General features: G+C 36.6%; 2 protein-coding genes across 2 annotated transcripts; one reads left to right on the forward strand and one right to left on the reverse strand.

Annotated features, from left to right (window-relative positions):
* Positions 1-5,730: 5,730 nt before the first annotated feature.
* LOC110169411 (cadherin-related family member 5-like) lies at positions 5,731-17,024 on the forward strand. Its single transcript, XM_055155867.1, has 15 exons — positions 5,731-5,824; positions 7,918-8,090; positions 8,495-8,545; positions 9,132-9,221; positions 9,448-9,537; positions 9,900-10,001; positions 11,253-11,426; positions 11,910-12,000; positions 12,526-12,617; positions 12,678-12,875; positions 13,337-13,453; positions 13,540-13,606; positions 14,327-14,572; positions 15,352-15,527; positions 16,407-17,024. Exons 1-15 carry the CDS (start codon positions 5,731-5,733, stop codon positions 16,830-16,832), a joined length of 2,187 nt encoding a protein of 728 aa, XP_055011842.1. The 3' UTR covers positions 16,833-17,024.
* A 656-nt stretch (positions 17,025-17,680) lies between these two features.
* On the reverse strand, positions 17,681-19,577 carry pclaf (PCNA clamp associated factor). The gene is made up of 4 exons (XM_020935305.2): positions 19,425-19,577; positions 18,628-18,711; positions 18,353-18,530; positions 17,681-17,844 (listed from the first exon to the last, which is right to left on the reverse strand). The coding sequence occupies exons 1-4, from the start codon at positions 19,468-19,470 to the stop codon at positions 17,805-17,807; spliced, it is 348 nt and encodes a 115-aa protein (XP_020790964.1). The 5' UTR covers positions 19,471-19,577; the 3' UTR covers positions 17,681-17,804.
* Between the last annotated feature and the right edge of the window lie 130 nt (positions 19,578-19,707).

Genomic DNA, 19,707 nt, shown 5'->3' on the forward strand with positions numbered 1-19,707 from the left:
ATGCACTTAGTGGCTCTGGTGCTAGATTATTTATTAGAGTATTCAATGTTTCAGAGTGACCTAACAGATGATAAGAACATGCACAGGCAGCAATTGTGTGGTCAATCCCACATGCTGCTATGCAAGTTTCATGTGTGCTCTGCTGAGGTAAAGGTACCTTTATTTAAATAATCCTACTGCTCTCCTGTCTGCACTGAACAACTGTGGCGGAGCTACAAAAAGTCCAGTATGCAGAGGCTCATCTTGGCCAATAATAACTCAACGAGACTGCATCTGAAGAGAATATAATTTATCTTTATAGCGCATTATATTTCTTAACTATATTGCAGTGGTCATATCTAATAACCAGAGGTGTTTAGGGTAGCCAAAGAGTTTACTCAAGTAAACTTCAAAATAATATCACTCAAGTAGAAGTACAAAGTAGACCAAGAAATTCCTCAAGTAAAAAAGTATTTGGTAAAACTACTAAAGAGTGATTTAAAGAGTAACTGTTAGATTGGACAGAGTGCAGTTGGACAGTTGGAAGAGTTATCAAATTTTTACTCAAGTGAAAGTACTATTAATTAAATACAAATATTACTCAAGTAAAAATAAAAGTATGCTTCCCAAAAAGTACTCTGAAAAGTAGTCTATAAAATAGTTTCTAACACTTCTGTCAGTCTGCCCCAGGTCAGCTGTGGCTACAATAGTAGCTTACCACCACGAGGTGTGAAGTAAAAAAAATAATGCACAGAAAGGTACTATATAAATCCAATAATTTATTAATAATTCATTATATCTTGTGCAAATGACTGCTAAAACAACAACAAAAACAGATTTGATTCACCTTGTTTTTAAGTCTGTGGAAAAGAAAATATGTTTCCTATCATAGTCAACACTGTATTTAAATTGAATCTAAGCGTTAACATCAAACTTACAAAAGGAGTGTTGTGTCATGGATCAATACATTGACGCACTCATTGTGTTAATTTAAACAAACATTCTGCAGAGATAAGCACTCATTAGGGAAGTCATATTTGAACCAAGAACAAACTTTTACATGTGGAAATTTATTGGACAAACTTCCTCCCTGAATCTGTAAATATTCAAAACAATAAAATCCAGGTTAGATAGTTGGGAGGGTCGATATTTGAAGCAGTACAAAAGTGGGGCTGCTTTACCATTTGTTCACTGAGGAGGTCTGAACACTGAACATCAAGAAGCAGGTCAGTTAATGTCAGATGAATTATAGAGATACATTTAGAGTAAACGTAGAGTTGTATAGCTATGGTTATCAGTATGGATATACTTCTAATACTGAACATTAGATTAATTCAGTTTAGACTTTTATTAATGACTGAGACTTAAATTTGAAATGTAGTAAATTTTTGGTATTATCCTGGCATAATCCTAGTTTAGTCTTAATTTTGTCCTAATTTAGCACTGGTTTATCTGACTTTTTTCCCTCCTAATGTTATATTTAGTTAATAATGTTTGGAACAGTTTTAGTCTGGGTTTACATTGTTCTGTGTTAAGTTAATTATTGCATTATAGTTACAGTAGCTATTCAGTCTTTCTCCAGTGTGCAGTTGCTGGGCTGTTTTATATTTATTGTTTTCTATTTTCAGAAATTTCTCCTGATGATGTCGCACCTGAGTGTAACCTGTGTGTTTGTGCTGCTCAGCCTTATCTCCTCCGTCACATTAAATCCAGTCAGGTAATGGCCACAGTCTGTGGTAATAACAATGAAAAGTGACAGTCAAGGGTTTATGGTAACACATATAAAGCATGCAATTCAGTCAGTGGAAATTTGATATTAAGTAATAGGAGCCATGTTATATGTTACTGTAAAGTGCTGTTACTTAATGGTGTATTGTGTAACTTTTCTGGTGGAGGGTCCATCAAATGCTTTTCTCTGTGGGGTTGTTATTGCTTCATCTGAAATGTTTCACAGTGTGGCATTAAATCTTTCTATCTTCATGGAGACCAAACCAGACCAGTCTAGGTATTTTTGAGTGACAAAACCACCTGTAATTAAATAAATGTAAGGTACATCTGTTTAATGTCACACTGTGGAACATTCCAGGCAGAGCAATGACACAAGCAGGTAACAGACCCCCAAACAAAAAGTTACACAGTGCACTTTTAAAGGTCCCACATTACGCAAAACTGACTCCTGTGAGCTTTTAACCATGTCACTTCATCAAAAATATTCCTGGAGTTGTGTTTTGTTTTATTCACCCATGTTTAAGTAACCCTCATTTATTAGTTTGTCTACATCTCCAAAGGTCTAAATCCAGTCCCAAAGCTCTGTTCCACCTTGCGATGTTATGAAGCAGTATTTTTCAAGATAAACGCTAGAGAGATTGGCAATTCCAGGGCAGAAGTCATTCAAATGATCCCATGAAAGTGTACAGTACGCAGTTTAAAAATGCAGTGGGGCACTTCCTGTATTAGCACATGACATGACAAGGTCTTTTCTGTTTGAGAGAAGAACTCAGTCAAAATATGGAGGGTTTGTGTGTTGAAGATTTGTGGATGAATCAAAACATGACTCCAACATTATTACATAGGTCAAAAATAGTACAATATAGGCCCTTTCAGCAAAATAATAGCAGACTAACTCATTATCACCTGTGTATACGTAACTGACAAATTTAGTATTTTATTTATCTATCCTTGTTGTCTTATTTCAGAAATGAAGAACAAGACAGTTTTCAGACTGAACTCAGACGCCCATGGTCAGTGGAAGACACAGAGGACTCTGTGTTAGAGGATAAACTAAGGTAACAGTACAATGCCTTTTTTCTTATATAGCAACTCTGACCACCATCAGTCTATGGTCTTGCATAAAGTTAGTTTTAGTAATTACTCTTAAATATTCTTTTAAATTTTAGTTCAGTGGGCGAAAATGACAAGCTAATTTATTTCACTAAATCCATAATACTTTTAGTGAATAAGATTGCTTTATTTTGACTATGATGAATTGTATTGCTTTGACTCTTAACGGCATGTACAGACTTGTTCCTTGGGTGTTGTTTGTACAGTATATGCTCTGGTTTGGGGCTCTAGGAATGAAAAAAAAAGTTTTTATTATTTGACAAAAACAATAATTTTAGTCTGTGATTTTAGTCATAGTTTTAGTTATTCTGGTGCCCCCCATAGTTTGAAATTCCACCCTATACTATAAAAACAACCTGGTGTTTACATAATGGCAAAAGTACAAAAGTGGCACAAATTGCAGAAATATAAACACATCCAGAAAAACTGACAAAAAAGAACTGAAATATCAACTGACTAATACAAGAGTCACATTTCTTTTCTATGTTGTTTTATTGTTTGTGGAGAAAATGATGGTGGCCTTTGTGATTTGCTCGTTGCATTCATTCAAGTTATAATTTCGCCACCATAGCCTCACCAAAATCTATGGGAAACACTATTATACAATTACATATTTAGTTTTAACTAGCAAAAATATGAAATTGACAAAAACTATGACAAAATATTTGACTAAACGAATTCTGGTGGGAATGAACAGACTGTATAATTTGTGTGTTTTCTGCAGGCAGTGGCTGTCCTCTGGTCTGGACAGGAGGAGACAGCTTGGGGACATAGAGTTTTCAAACAGATACTCAGAGTTTCTCAGATCCAAGGCCAAACACACGTCCATGTGTGCCTTCCTACGACGCATGCAGGGTGTTAAGAAGAGGTAACCATCCAATTATTAGTCACAAAAATACTACAACTTTATAATAAGAAGATTCCTTCAAAATACAATGAATAAATGAAATACTTAAAGTGCCTATGGCAGGTTACATCACTCATTTACAAGGTTACATTAAAATCTTGCCTCGCTTTTGATTTTTGGTGAAGTTTACAATTTTACTTCCTTGTTAGACTCGAGCAAATGTGACAAACGCAGAGGTAATACCATAACTGTTACCTAGCAACCATAATAAAAACAAAACATGTCTATTTCACAATAGGCCTAGTTCTGATAAGACTAATAAAAATAAATGACAACAGCTTTATTTCCTTAATGAATGTTTGAAAAATGTACTAGAAAAATGGCTTCCTTGGCTTGCATAAATTGTCCCTGCATTTTGGATAGAGTTTCTGTGTTGATGACATAGGTAGATGTATTAGAGGGTTACTTCGTGTATTTTTTGTACTTAGCTTTTCAGCTTAACTGTTATAAAACTATAATAAATATTTACCACATGTTCTATCCCACCAAACCAAGTCATAATTATCATTTACACTTTAATACTGTGAATTCTTATAATCTCTCTCGTGTCCATTCACAGCGGGGTGGGAGCCGATACTGAGAGAGTGAACCTGCTGCTTAAACAGTACATGTGTCCCTCCATCCTGCCCTGGCCCGCAGACCTCTGACCAAAGCACTCAACTCACTGTGTTTAAGTTTACGATTAAAGACTTTTTCATGAACTGATACTGTGTTTGTCAGCTTTGTCATGGATGTGTATGGATGACCATACAAACATACAGTTTGAAATTAACCATATAACACCATATAAGATAAGATACCTTTATCTGCCATTTTCTGTGGATGCATTAAATAGGCCTATACCATATCATAAATGATAATGGGTGTCTGTCATCTGCAGCTGGATTGCTGCTTTGCTTTGAATTGTTAATCACCATGGCAATGGTCCTTATTTTTCATCACTCTGAAACCCATGAATAACACTTTTTGGACATTCAATAAAACTACATTACATTATTTATAGATTTATGGTGCTGCCCCTTGGGTGGCAACCATCACCAAATACTGACATGGTATAGTGGGTGAAGTGTCTAAAGGCTCACCAGTATACACTGGCCAAAGAGGCCAGGGTGAACTTAATACTAGACGGGTTGACTCCTTCAACTGACCAACTTTTGCCTCAGCACCACACTTCACAGCTTCAGTAAGAAAAAAATAAAAATAGACATAATTGGAAAATTCAAGTGTTTTTTAAAATTCTAATTAGAGATGAAAAAAGCCAAATGTTGGTGAATGTCAAGTTAATATTTTACATTCACAGCTCTCACAGTTATATGGCCTCACACATTCATATCTCAGAGCTCTAGTCCATTGTTCATTCAACACTTGGTGTTGGTTTGTTACCAGCTACTCCATAAGGCTGTATAACAAGTGGGTGAAGTGTCTTGCCAAAGGACAAAATGACACAGTGCCGGTATCTAACCAAAAACCCTTATAATTAGTAATTTAGAGCCTCCAATGTTTCAGAGATTGTTTTTAAATGAGATGCACCAATATAGGCACAATATACATGTATACAGTCAGAATAATTTTCCATCCAAATATGCTCTGCTAAATTGAAATTATACAGCTTAAGTAGATATCATTATCTTAATTCTCAAATAAGATATCTTTCTCTTTCATGACTGGTTTATAGTGAGAAACCCTTTGTAGGCCCACCCCCAGAGCCTTAACACATATATCTATAGCATATATATGCTGAATAACCTCTGGTCTATAATAATATTGCAGATTACTGTGCCCACTAACCCCATTAATAACAAAACTCATTACTTCCTCATCCACTGCTTGGCTCAAGTAATCTGAACATATGCAGGGTTTTATAAGGCTTTCCAGCAAACAGGTAAGCATGGTTTATGACAGGCAAAAGTCCAAAAGCACCATAAAATAAATGTGATAAGGAAGAGCAGAGACAGAGAAGGGGTTCAGAGCGGACGAAACCAGGACTAAACCAGGACCGCATCATGGGGACCAACAGGGACCACCGAAATATGATGAAAACTGGATTTGGAGTTTTGTTTCTGTTGGTTGTGCTTCAGACGGGGACACATGCACAAAGTAAGTACAACAATGTCTTTTATGGAAAATCGAGTGGAAAAGATGACTGTTATGTAAACCTATAGTAATAAATTAGTACTGTACATACAAGATTAGTGCTTTTGTTTTTTACTTTATTATTAATACTAGAGAACAAATGAAATATATGTACATAACATATCCCATGCTGAAAGCCATGGGCTTAAAGGGATTATAGAAGGGTCTTTTGGAAGTCAAATTTGATAACCAGAAAAAAACGTAAAGGATTTAATACTTGAACCAAACCGAATATCAAATATAGAACACATGTAAAGAAATTCCAACGTATTCATACTTTTTTTTTTTCCTTTTTCCAAAAAGACTTTTCATAAGACTCATAAAATATACAATACTGTAAACGTACAGCTATGAGTCATATTGAAGAGACAGGTCCCTCTTCTGAGAAACAGGAAGTTTTTGTCTAAACCATTAGGGGTTCAAATTAAACCTACTTTATTTTTTAGTTTACAGATTGAACATTATGTGTTTTTATTGAGTTTGGATGACAAAGTACATAATTTCTGATAGAAAACCTGTAACTCAACATTTTTTTGTTCCTAAATATCTTATTATTCTTTTTGCTTTTTGGGCTTTAAGTTTGTATCTGTTAGGGTCATGTTGCTAAAAATGTGCTGCTAATTCAGCAGGCTGTATTGTCCACTGTTACACACTGCCAGTAGAGGGAGTCCAAGGCCTAATTTAACCAGAAATACAGATGAAAATGTCTCAAAAACGGAAGTTTTTTTTTTTTCTTAAAGCATAAGTTAAGACTATACAATAAAACAGCACCTAATTATATCAAAGTTGGTCTTGTTTATGTTCAAAAAAGAAGATTGAAAGTCATATTTTTAGGCCTGTCATGATGATGATGATTATACTGACAGATGGAACAATCATTTTCGGTGGTCAATATTTATTGTGTGTATCTTTTCGTTGTACTAGTGGGGACATTTTAGGTCATATCTTTTGCAGCGTGATAAGATCTGAGTTGTAAAAAGTTGAATCATGAACTTCTATGACCAACAGATATAAATGAATGACTTAATTATTGCATTCTGTTGTTAATTTTATTGCAGTTCATGCATTGTATATTTAAAATAGTTTTCTGGGGATTATTTTATTTTATTTTTTTCAAAATTGCCTAGCATAGAAGACTATACAGTTAATGGCTTAAAGGCACTGTGCCTCATTTATTTATTTATTTTAAAACCTTGAAAATTTGATTTACTTAATTTTATACAGTTTGTACTGGTCCAAAAATCCTCACTTGCCTTATGCATTCTGAGAATCCTAGTCATTCACCATGATGAGTTTATAAGTGCTTTTCAGAACTTCTAGGAACTAGAGAGGAGTTTTGTTGTCATGGTAAAGTTAACAACAACAACTAGCATGCTAACATGAACTTCCTGATCACCAGACAATACAACTTTTTCAACAACATGTAGTGGACATATTTTGATCTCAAGAGCTCCTTATACTAGTATAGTGTATATAGAGTCCTTACAGTAGAGGTCTGCGCAGGACAGAATTTTCAGTTCCACTCCCGCCCGCATCTGCAATATTTTGTCCCGCTCCTGCCCGCAAATCGTGCAAGATGTGGACGTTTGCTTTCTTAAGCTTTATGAAACACGGGGAAGCGGAAACGAATTGTCTAAAATGTGCGCGAGATTAGACCACATATGCAAATTAAGGCAGCTTAAAATGTTTTTATTTTTTTACTTTACACTCATACTAAGTTTGCAGGACTGCAGTTTATCATCCCACCTGCCCGTTCCCGCATTGTGCAGTCTTGTTCCCGCCCGCGCCCGCAATGAGCTTTCAAAATGTGTCTCGCTTTGGGAAAAATATATTACAAAAATAAATACTACAAGATTAAAATTAATAAAAAAAAAAACAAAAAAAGTGGCCAGGATATTTTGATATTTTACCTTTACTTTGTAGAGAACATTCTATTATCGAAATGCTTGCCTTTGTGATTTGATAATTGTGCCAACTCAAATTGCAATTTCAATTTGATAAGGATATATTGTGCAGCCTTAATCTGGAAAAACCCTTCCTCAACCTCTGGTGTTTAGGTTGTCCACAGGCTCCTATTCTGGCACGCATTAATGAGAACAATGAAGTGGGGGCAGTGGTCACAACTATTCCAGATGTCACAGGAGCCATTCTAGAAATCATAACTTCACTTGTGCCGTTCCGTATCCAAGGAGATCAATTATTGGTTACTCAGGTTCTGGACTATGAAAAGGTGAGAGACACTGATTCTGGGTCAAATTTAAATGGGCACTATGTAACTTTGCAGGTGGAGGATCTGCTTCCTCCTTGTCTTAGTGTGCCTTCACCTGGAATGTTCCACAGTTTGCACAATTCATCTATCTCACATTTATTCAATTACAGATGTTTCTTTCCATATAGAAAAATACTTGTCTCCATGGAGACAGAAAATATAAATGCCATAATGTGGAACATTCCAGGCAAAGCAATAACATCTCCATAACAAAAAACAGGTGATGGACCTTCCACCAAAAAGTTATGTAGTGCACTTTTGATGCATGTGTTATGAAAAATTTTATATTGTGAACGATACTTTTTCTTTAAATACTTTGGTTATGTTGTTGTGAAATAATGTGGTCATGTGTGGCTTGTTCACAGGAAACGACATTTGAAGTCGATATTCGATGCACGCTTTCAGGACAATCACCAGTAGGACTTTTTTATTTATTATTATTATTCATGTATTATTATGCTTACTCATTTAATTATATTTAAATGTAAAGGAGTTGTAAAGCTCATAAAAGTTTATTTGATATAATATGTCCCCTTTAATGTTGTAGACCTAAAGGTGTATTGAAGAATATGTACAAAAATACTTAACTGACAATTACATAAAACCACATCTCTACTTCAGACAGGGTGGAAAGGAAGCCACATAACAAAGTTTACATTTTATTTAGACAGTGTCCCAGACGCCCTGAGACAGGTGTCTGCACAGATGCCTGTGTGTGTGTCTGCGTGTGCAGTATGAGCCATGTACATACCAGCCCCAACAAATCCATAACAACACCAACTCTGTGATGATAACAGCTCTGCAGTTTTCTAAAGTGGTGGTCTGTGGACTACTTCTTTAATTAAGTCTTTTTAGACCACTACTGTGATTTAAAATGTGTAAATTATAACATAATGATCCATGAGTGGCATAGATTCTAACTATACAGCAGGCTCAAGCACAACCTTTCATGTGAAGCCCCAGTGTTTCTAAACACTATACAGTGTGTGTTTTGTTTTCCAGGTACGTTTCCAAGTAATTGTTCTACTGCAAAATCTAAATGACAACATTCCTACTTTTGCTCAAGAACTTTACACACTGAGTGTTGCTGAGGTAGGAAGCCAACGTGTTTATTCAAGACACAACCCAAATGTTGTTTGATTGGAGTAAACACTCATAATTACACATCATACACATCATCACCTTCATAAAACATTATTATTATCATCTGTTTTGGTCTGTGCTGATAATACTTACAATGATACCATAAGCACATAATGCAAATTTTGTCATATTTATCCTGAAGTAAAAAATACCTGATTGCATGTTTTTGTCCCAGCTGACACCCGTAGATACACTTGTGAAGACCTTCACTGCAACAGACCTGGACAACTTGGAGCCACTCATCTACACTCTCACGTCAACACCTGTAAGAATAGCAATTCTGTGTTTAATTTTTAGTTTTGTCAAGAAAAGTAGACAGAAAAAAATTACTTTAAAATATTCAGATAAAATTGTTGTATAATTGGATGTTTTGTATTTATTATGATAAATAGTCACATTTTTATATAGAACTTTTCCACTTTCAAGGCACTAAAAGTGCTTTACATCAAGGAATCACTCGCCCATTCCTACACACTCATACACACATGGGTTAAGTGTCTTGCCCAAGGACACAACGACAGCATTCATCTGCTGGACCTGTGGGTCAGTGGATCTGACCGCTCAACCAGCCTTCTGATCAGTGAACAAATGATCTTAACATTCTTTGTTCTGCCTGGTTTTCTTTAGGATGTCTTCAAGTTGAAATCTCGAACTGACCCTGGGATCGTTGTGGCCAAACCACTGGATTTTGACAGCATTAAAAGTGTTCAACTGATACTGACTGTTCAGGTGAGAACCATGCCCGGAACTAAACTACCCTTTTCCATCACTTCAATGATTTTACTTATGTATCAACAAAAGTGCAAGTGCATCAAACTATTACTACAACAGCAAATTTACTTTGGTGGTTGTGTGTCTATGTTCCTTATATTCCATAGACAGGGGAAGGAATATACTGAGGACCATTAGGTATCTCACATTTCGTACTTCTGAAATGTAAAGTGCAATATAAATAAAAAGTATTATTAATTACTATTTTAATAGGTATTCATGTTCTCTGATCCTGTTGCTCCCAATCTACATAATATGGGGAACATACATAGTGGGACCAGTAGGGCTGCACATTTAATCATAATGAAACTGAAATGTGAATTGGTGTAATTACCAAAACATAAAAGCTTCAATTAATGTAGGATAATACAATGTTCTTTGTACAGAACAAAATGCTTTAGTCTTTTTGTAGACAACATCTACAACATGTTATGAAATTTAACATATTCCTATATTATTTTAACAGCTCATATTTCAGTTGGTCTGGAGTTGATTTCAACGTGCGCTCTAAACAGATTTCTACTTTTAAAAATATATATATCGCAAATTTTTAAAAATTGCAATATCAAAAGTCTCTTCTTCATCCTAGGTACCGGAGAACACAGACACCACATGTTCTCTCTGTTCCTACACTTAGGAACTCATAGCTAATAATCTTTCTACCTACTCCTATTCCTAATCATAACCCTTACCTTAACCCCTTTGAGAAATAAACTAAAAAGGGTTACAACAAGCACAAGTGAATCTGGGTTACTAGGGCCTTAATGTGCATATAGAGGATACATATTTTTCTCATTCTCAGTACACGCCATGCCTCAGGTGAAAGCCCAGAACATCCAGAATCTACTCACTTAGCTGCATAATGATTGGCTGCCAGTGCTGGGGTTTAGAAAGTGATTAGATCAGAGAGAATCCTTTTAGGTTTAACACAAATGGATTTCAACATTGACACTGACAACTTAATGACTCACGTGAGGCTAATTCTGCTTTTTGTCTGGATAATCGTCTTGAAACCAAAACACCAAATTATAACATGTCCAGTGTTGTTGTAACTAAACATAACTCAGCATTACACTTGTTGTTAGTAAAAACCTTATTTAATGTGAACATGTTTACCTTGGATCTGGATATACAGATAGATCATGTTTAGGAGGTTTATTATAATAAAAATCTTATATATGTTTCCTTTATGAACAACTTCCATTACAGGACACAGACCCCGCAACACCGACCCACACAGACACCACCACCATAGACGTCACCATCACAGACACAGACAACAGGCCACCCTGGTTCCAGCCCTGCACTCCGCAAATAATCCAGGGGGTCAAAATCTGTCCCCACACAGGCTATAGAGGGGAGGTCACCCTGGGAGAGATGACGGTCAGTCTCTGGAGTCTAAACACATAATAATAGCACAGATTTTTGGTATGTGATAAAATAAAAGGAAGTATTATTTTATAAAAGGAAGTATTATTTATGATGATCGTAAGAGCATTAGTCCTGCTACAACTATGTCAGGGGCCACTATAAAGCCAACGCATTTTTGAAGGTAGTGGAAATGATAACCAGTGTAAATTGAGAAAATGCATACAAAAGGTTGGGAATCAAACCCAGGATCACCCTGCTGTGAGGCAAGAGTCTTAACCTATGCTTCTATTTTTGAATTGTTGGTTTGGTTAAAGTCAGAGGCAGATTTATTCCTGTCAAATTTCATATTTCACATCAATATTGTTTTATTTGATTGAATAGGTCTATTGGAAAGCAGTTTGTGTTTTAGTCCTTGGCATGCCTTGATTCAGATCTGCGGCTTTTTATCAGTCGTATAGGCTACATGTTTTTGTATACTAGTATGTCTTTTTGCAGGTGGGGCCAATACCTCTGGAGGGGCATAATATTTGGGCGACTGATGGAGACACTGGAATAAATGAGCCAAGCAGATACTATTTCGTAGGTGGTGAGTGAACTATATGAACTATAAGAGGGGGCATTGCACTTCTACGGGGTATTAATAGCAAAATCATAACATTTAGGTCATCATATTACCTTCTGTTTTGAACTTGTTGTCATGATATCATATACATAACTGTAAGGAGGGTTTGAATAACGCCCGGGAGAGACTGAGGAGGGAGCAACATTATAACATGGTAGAACGCTAAAGAAAACTGATTTGGCATAATATCCTCTCTTGAAGTCTTTCCCTTCTCCAGTCATCTATTACATATAGTTCAGTGGAGAAATGCAGGGTACCACATAAGGCTGTCACAGTCAAATGTAGCCTATTAATTATATATTCACAAGTCCTTAACAGTTTATAGACCAGGGAAAAGAACCACTGTAAAAACTATTGAAATCGAGACAGATTTGCTGAATTCATGTCAATAACTTGAATAGATGTTTTGATTTTGGAATGAAACCTCCAGTGATAAACATTATCTGTAACCAAGGGGATATTGTAATGAGATTTGTTTTTTTTCCTCAGCATCTGAGTTTTTTGATATTGGCCTTGAAACCGGAAACATCACTATGAAGAAAGCTGTAGATGTGCCAGGCGCTATTCAAATGACCGTGATGGTAAATGTCAAGTAATCTCTTTTTAAACATAATTTCCAAATCTAAAGCATATTTTACTAGGCCACTCAAGCACTAAACGCACACCAGTTTGCCACTACCAGCCTCACTGTGCTGGCCAAAAGTCTCCATGCACCCCAGTTTGAGAAGACGCTGTATGAGGCTATGGTGAAGGGAGTCGGGACCTTAGCTCTGGATGCTGCTGACAACAACAAGGTGTTGCAAATACTTGCAAAAGATGAGGACTACGCTGCAGATAACGTAAGACTGTGGTATTGAAAGACCAGTATCCAATATTTAACTTTCTGTCAATATTTAGCTTTTAAAATCATCCATAACAAGGCCCACAAATAGAAATAAAGGTCACATATTCACTGTTCACTCCTGTAAAAATAGTAACAAATTGTATTTATCTGAATATTAATAATTGCATGATTATGTAATAGAGGAATATATTTATCCTAAATTCTCTTCTATTAACATTATGACTCATTAGTCTGTTCAAAATGACAAACCTAATGCACTGACAATCTACAGCCAGGGCCAGCACTGAACTATAACAGTACCAAATTTTGGCCAAGTTCCGTAGCTCAGAAATGACCTTTGTCATAAATTAACCTAAATATAGCCTCCCAGACATCCAATATACAGTAATGCAATGACAGGAAGAAATCACAGAAACAATGTATGTTCATGTCTGTTAAATGTTTTCTGTTGTGCAGGGTATAAATCCTTTTATAGTGTACACAATGACGGGAAGCAATAGCACTGCCTTTACTCTCATGAATGGATTCTTGTACATGTTCACTGAGGTCCCAGAAGGATTCTATGACCTGGAGGTAATGACAATATTTCACATTTTATTTATTTATTTAATTATTTATTTTAACCGTTTGATACATTCATTTACATTTATTTTCTTCAGGTCATGGCAAAAGACATAAACACCTCTGAAACAGCAACAACTCAGCTCAGAGTGGAAGTGGTGCCAGGTAGGGAAAAAATGCTTTGGCAAGCACAAATATGCAGCTTTATGACATTTTAATTTTGCCTCTGCAGCTATAATAAGCAACGCTGAGACGTTTATGAGTCCATTATTATTATTATTAGCTATTATAAGCATTATAAGGTATTTTGGCAATTTTATCTCAGGAGATGTGGCACCAGAAAGAAAATACATTCTGCTTTGTTTCATTCACACGTTTAACACACAAATTCTGCATTTTTAGGCTGAGTTGTTGTTGTTTTTTTTCTCAAGCTGAAAACACTCTGTTCCACCTTGTGATATCATCAAATAGTAATACTGGGAGTGCTCTGCTGTGTTTTTAAATGCCATACACCTTCACTAGAATAATCTGAAATTCCTAAACTTTGAAGCTACAGCTATGACTTGAGGCTCTCTGAACATTCTTAGTTTTCTTGGTGCACCAGTAGACTTTCTGTGGCACTCTCTATTCTAGAGTAAAGATGTTAAAATAGCTGTTAAACTACCACAAGGTAGAACAGAGCATTCTGAGATTTAGACAGCCCAATAATGCAAGATTACTCAAACATGTGTGAATGAAACAAAACATTCTAACATGGCTAAAAGCTCACAGGAGTCCATTTTTAAGTAATATAGAACCTTTAACAAATAATCATGATTCTGAGCCTTCAAAATTGCGAAGCTCACTCACTCAGAGTCTAAGCTTGGATGTGTGCTCTCCTCGCAGAGCCCACCACCACTGTTCCTCCGACCACAATCTCCACAACGCCCACCGAACCAACCAGCAACCCGACCACTCCTGACCAAACATCTAACCCTACCACAGCGGCAACTACTAACGCAGTTACTAGCCCCACCTCAAATCCTACCCCTACCCCCAGTGAAAGCACCAAGACGACCATCATCACACCTGGAGTTAGTGTTCAAACGTCCAACCCTGTTACAACCACTGGAGGCATCACGGGCAGCACAGGTTCCCACTTTTAAGTCTCAAACAACTTTCAGTGCAGTGAAGTCAGATACAGTATGTGGAAAGAACTAGACATTTAAGGGTCGCTTACAACCACAATCACAGTTTTTTTATCACATGACAGTATAGTCACTGTTCAGTAATAGTTGGGAAAAGTTTGCCTCTGCTTTCATACAATGAGAAACACTGCATATTTTAAAGGTACACTGGGTAACTTTTTTGGTGAAAGGTTTGCCATCTGCTTGTCTCCATGGATACATTATGTATTTGTCTGGAATATTCCAATGTCGCCATTAGGCCAAGCTACAGATCAGATCTGTAGAGAGGTCACGCAAAATAGTAATGCATGTTTTTCAAGATATTAAAAAAAACAAACAAAAACATCTTTACTTCAATAAAGCAAGACGTTTAAAGCAATAACATAGAACATTTCAGGCAAAACATTTTGGATCCTCCCTCAGAAAAAGTTACATAGTGCACCTTTAAGTAATATTTATATGGAGATTTAATAGAAATGTAAATAAATGTGAAATATATAGGGACATATAGACTAATTATTAGACTTTAAGTGGGCTGTGGGGCTGTAAGTGACCCTCAAAGCTTCAGGATGCTTAAAGCTTATATAAATTATCTGCAACAATGTATAGCAACCAATCAGGGGCAGCTGCTTCAAGCTACAGCTAATGTTAAATCAAAACTGCTCCGACAAATTATTTCTGTGTACTTATAAACTTATTCAGTTCTTGTTATAACTGTTTTATTTTTCCATGTGGACAATGAAGCCGGTGTGATCAAACCTTCTGGAGACTTCCGGTCAGCAGACATGGCTGCACTGGGAGCTTCTCTAGGCTGTCTCCTGTTCCTCTCCATCATTGTGATCGCCATTCTCGTTGTTAAGCTACGAAAAGGCAACGTGGCTTGGAAGAAGATCAACGAAGCCAGCGCCTTTAGGAGCTCTGTAAGAACAGACTTACTTTAAAATCATTCATTCTTTTCCTACTTTTATTACAAACTGTCATCTCAGTGGGTCAGGAGGCAGTAGGCCTGGGTATCATTAAGAAGTTAGATACGATACATACAGTACCCCGATACATAGGCCACAATACGATACACACCTCGATACAGTGCACTTTCAATTTGATACGATATATATATTTCAAACTGATTGAAAATTAAAATAATGACTAAATCATCACTGTGTGAAAGTCTTTGTTAAACCACTTCTTGTGCAAAGTTCAAATGAAACACACCCCATTTTAATCACCAGAACAGTGAAAATGTCAAATGTCTTGCATAAACGAGTTTCCTTCCTCTAAACAAACAACAAAACACTGTAACAAAATAATTTAGTAAAATATACCAAAAAATACTCTTGGCGATATATCGATACAGAAGCCCACAATATCGACACTGTATCATCACATTACACGATACGATATATAGATATTTCAATATTTTTGCACACCCCTAAGAGGCAGAGTGGTTGTTTTATAACTAGAGTTGGCAGTTCAATCCAGACACTTACACTCTGTTGTACCTGTTGTAATGAGCAAGACACTTCTGCCACCTTGCCTGTTGAATGTGCTGTTTTAAGTGAATGATTTGGTGTAAATTGCAATCCAAGTCGATTCATTACCTTAACCCCTTGTTAAATTGTTTGGCATGAGTAAAGACATCCTGGCTGTTTCCTCATTTATCTTTTTAAAGGTGCACTGTGCCACTGTGACATTTTCATGAAGACAAATATGTGGAGCTACTTTGCCACCCAAAATAAAATAAAATAATACTATGAATGTTCGATTACTTAGAATCTAATATATCACTTTTTTGTTCCTAGCTGGGCCCATCTGGTCAAAAGGAGGGGGTCCAATTTACAAATGAAGCTTTCGAACATGACGATGACGACAAAGACAACAAAGGTCCCTCTGGTGGTGGTTTAGAGACAGACAAACCCCAGCCCAGATCTCTCCCGAGACCCCCTTCACCGATTCAAGATGAGGAAAAAGAGGTGAAGCCCATCCTAACAAAGGACAAATTCAAAGAGGATGGGTACAAGGCAGTTTGGTTCAAGGAGGACATCGACCCTAATGCCAAAGAGGAAGTAGTGATCATCCCGGACAGAGGAGAGGAGGAGGAGGAAGACGAGGATGAGGGAGAGTCAAAGAGATCCAAAGTGATGTTTAATGACGCAGATGTGGACAGTGGACTTGGGGACAAAAATGAGGACTCAGAGGAGGAGAAAACTCTGACTTCCAGTCTGTGAGACAAACAAAACAACTGATTAGACAAATATTACAATCAAGTCAGTATACTTCATTGATCTATAAAGCCCTAGTCCGATTCCATTTGACTGATTTTAAATGAACATACTGACATATAGACCTATCTCTTCTAAAAATTCACACTTCACTGTGATTACTTAAATCATACAGTGGATGCATTAAAAAAAGACACAATCATTCATAAACCATTTATATTATGTTGCATTATGCTGCCAAATTTGGCATTAAAATTTATAACATCTAATGTATCTTTTCTCTTTAAACTGTACCTAAACAAAGTACAAAACTGAAATGTACAGTATAAACTTAAGAAATTAATATGATGGAAGAAGTCAAGGTAATTTTACTAAATGCTTGACACTGAATGTTTTTAATTTGTTGATAAAATACAGCCATTACTGATTTTCTGTACTTATGAAAGTGTAAAAGAGCAAACATGTAATGTGCTCTGGAGTTAATGATTATGTATGCATCTGATGTTTGCTGTGGATTTGTACCAGGGAAACCTAGAGACTGAAGCCAAAAGATAAGTTAGCCATAAAACTTGTCCTCCCAGTTGTAAATATGACGCACAAGATGAAATAAAGCCACCTACAGAATAGCATATATTCACATACCGCATTAGACTGGTTTTGGTGGAAAAAGACCCACTTCTGTTCAATACTGTCTAGTCTAGCAATGGATTATTAATTTTTATATCTACTGAAGACTTACCTTTTTTTTTTTTAATAAAAATGGAGCTGTAAATAACCATGAATTACAATTCCTTCATTCACTTTAGACTGATTTGCACCCCCAACTTTGCAAATACAAATAATAAAGCAGTGGCTTAAAAACATAAAAAAGTTTAATGAACTATACAATTTGAATTCAGAAATGAAAATATTTACAGATGTACATTACAATTCATGTGGTAGACAATTCTCCAAAGAAATGAAATGTCATTTAAGTATTTAATCGTCATCTTCATCATCTACTATGAGAGGTCTGGATCTGTGAACAGAGAAAAGAGTTCATACTAATATTGTGGACAAGTAATGAAAGCCATTTCTAAGACAGTCATGGAAGGGCTTTTCACTGAATCTCAAGTCAGATTTGCATTAAGCATGCCATTTTAGAAATTTAAATTCAAAATACATTACTCAACAATAAATGTCATGTCATTTTGGTCAGGCAGTCATTTAAGATCTGATCATCATACTAGAATTATGGTCAATTATCTGATGGCAGTTCTCAAATCATCAGTTTTGAAAGTGGACAATTTTGTTGAAACCCACTTTCTATGCTATGGCATTTGTATTTTTCAAAATAAACTTCATTCACAATAACTTCAAAACTGTAGCATAATATGGAATTATAAATATTAAACATTCCATTAGACAAATTAACAAGTTGATTTTAAATAGAGTTAATTATACATTACATATTGTTGACTAGTAAAACAAATACTCTAAAACAGCTGCTGGCATAAAGATTTTATCTTGTAATCTTGTGAACATACTTCCTGCTGGCTTTGGACATCCCGCTGCCTCCCGCTTCCTCCTCATCCTCCACAGAAGGCTGTAGGTTCTCCTTCTCAGGTTTCCGAGGCGGTCCTCCAAAGAAGTCTCCGATGCCCTTCTGCCACACAGGTGTGGGCCGGGGGCACACTGGGTTACCACCTGCATATTTGTTCTTTGCTGCAAACAAATGATCAAAGTGTTAAAGTGATACTTCATGAAAATACATTTTTAATGTGTGAGTAAATTCTATATGTAGGTGGGCAAATGTGCTGACCAGGTGTGGAGCACCCGCTGCTGGGAGAGGCAGAGTTGGAAGAACTGGTACCAAGGGACTTCCGGGGCGCAGATGCTGCCACAGCTATAAAATAAAAGTTTGTATACTGTTGTAATAAATTTAAATAAATTGAATATACAGAAAACATTGCTCACAGATAAATTATAGGATTTCCCTTAGGCATTACCCTTTTAGAACAATGTACATGGGGTTGGGAAACATATTGGCCCTCTGTACACATGAAAAAGTATAGTTAAATCCTAGAAGGAGAATGACATAACGCACGCAAAATTTTACCTTGACAATAAATCTTAGCAAACCCGAGGACCTTTAAAAATGACTCACCACAAAGCGGCGCTAGAATCTGGCGCCAGTTCAGAAAAGAACAGAGTCAAAAATAGCATTTTTCGCTACTTAAAACTACAACAGCGCTAACATAGCTTATTATTCGCCTAAGATTCTTAAACTATATAAACTTATGTTTAAGACAATGGAGCCCTTTTGCCGCTGGTACTGAAAACCCGCCAGCTCGTAGTCATTTGGCGGGAGACTGGTGTTGTAAAAAGAAAACACGGACTAAGACTGTCATTTATTCACGACGACATTGATGTTCGAATCCACAAACCAGACAGTCAAACTATTACTGACAAAACTGTACGGGGAAAACATTATCCAAATTACGCGCAGAGTGTGCGCGCCGCAATAAACCCAAAGTCCATAAACAACGTCAAAGCACAAAGCAAAAACGGCACCAGAGCAAAACAAACGTTCACTGCACAAATACAGTTTAGCAGTACCTTTCCTGTAAGTCCCTGGGACGCTGTCAGCTTTGGTTCGGACCATTTTGTGGCGCTGAGTGCAGGTGTAGCGCTGCTGAATGTGCTGAAGTGAGTGAGGAAGAAGTGGTCCCGCCTGCGTTTAAAAAGATCCGCGGGAACCGCTTCTTCTGCGCCAAAATGTGCTCTCACACTCACTACTCAGCAGCGCCCTCTGTAGGCGAAACGAGAGACTGAGTTACTGTTACATTTATGAGAAACCATGGAAAACACTCAAGTTTTCTCTACTTTACTTTAAAATGAG

This window comes from Boleophthalmus pectinirostris, unplaced genomic scaffold, assembly GCF_026225935.1.
Source record: "Boleophthalmus pectinirostris isolate CB_2022bp ecotype Guang Dong unplaced genomic scaffold, ASM2622593v1 HiC_scaffold_2, whole genome shotgun sequence".
NCBI classification, from domain to species: Eukaryota; Metazoa; Chordata; class Actinopteri; order Gobiiformes; family Gobiidae; genus Boleophthalmus; species Boleophthalmus pectinirostris.

Bases quoted from the DNA above. Each gene is read 5' to 3' on its own strand.
- LOC110169411 (XM_055155867.1), top strand. From the start codon at position 5,731: ATGGGGACCAACAGGGACCACCGAAATATGATGAAAACTGGATTTGGA. The intron at 12,876-13,336 runs GTAAGACTGTGG...TCTGTTGTGCAG, and splicing joins AGGACTACGCTGCAGATAAC to GGTATAAATCCTTTTATAGT. The intron at 13,607-14,326 runs GTAGGGAAAAAA...CTCTCCTCGCAG, and splicing joins CAGAGTGGAAGTGGTGCCAG to AGCCCACCACCACTGTTCCT.
- pclaf (XM_020935305.2), bottom strand. From the start codon at position 19,470: ATGGTCCGAACCAAAGCTGACAGCGTCCCAGGGACTTACAGGAAAG. The intron at 18,712-19,424 runs GTACTGCTAAAC...TTTATTTTATAG, and splicing joins CCCAGGGACTTACAGGAAAG to CTGTGGCAGCATCTGCGCCC. The intron at 17,845-18,352 runs GTATGTTCACAA...CTCTGTTCACAG, and splicing joins ATGTCCAAAGCCAGCAGGAA to ATCCAGACCTCTCATAGTAG.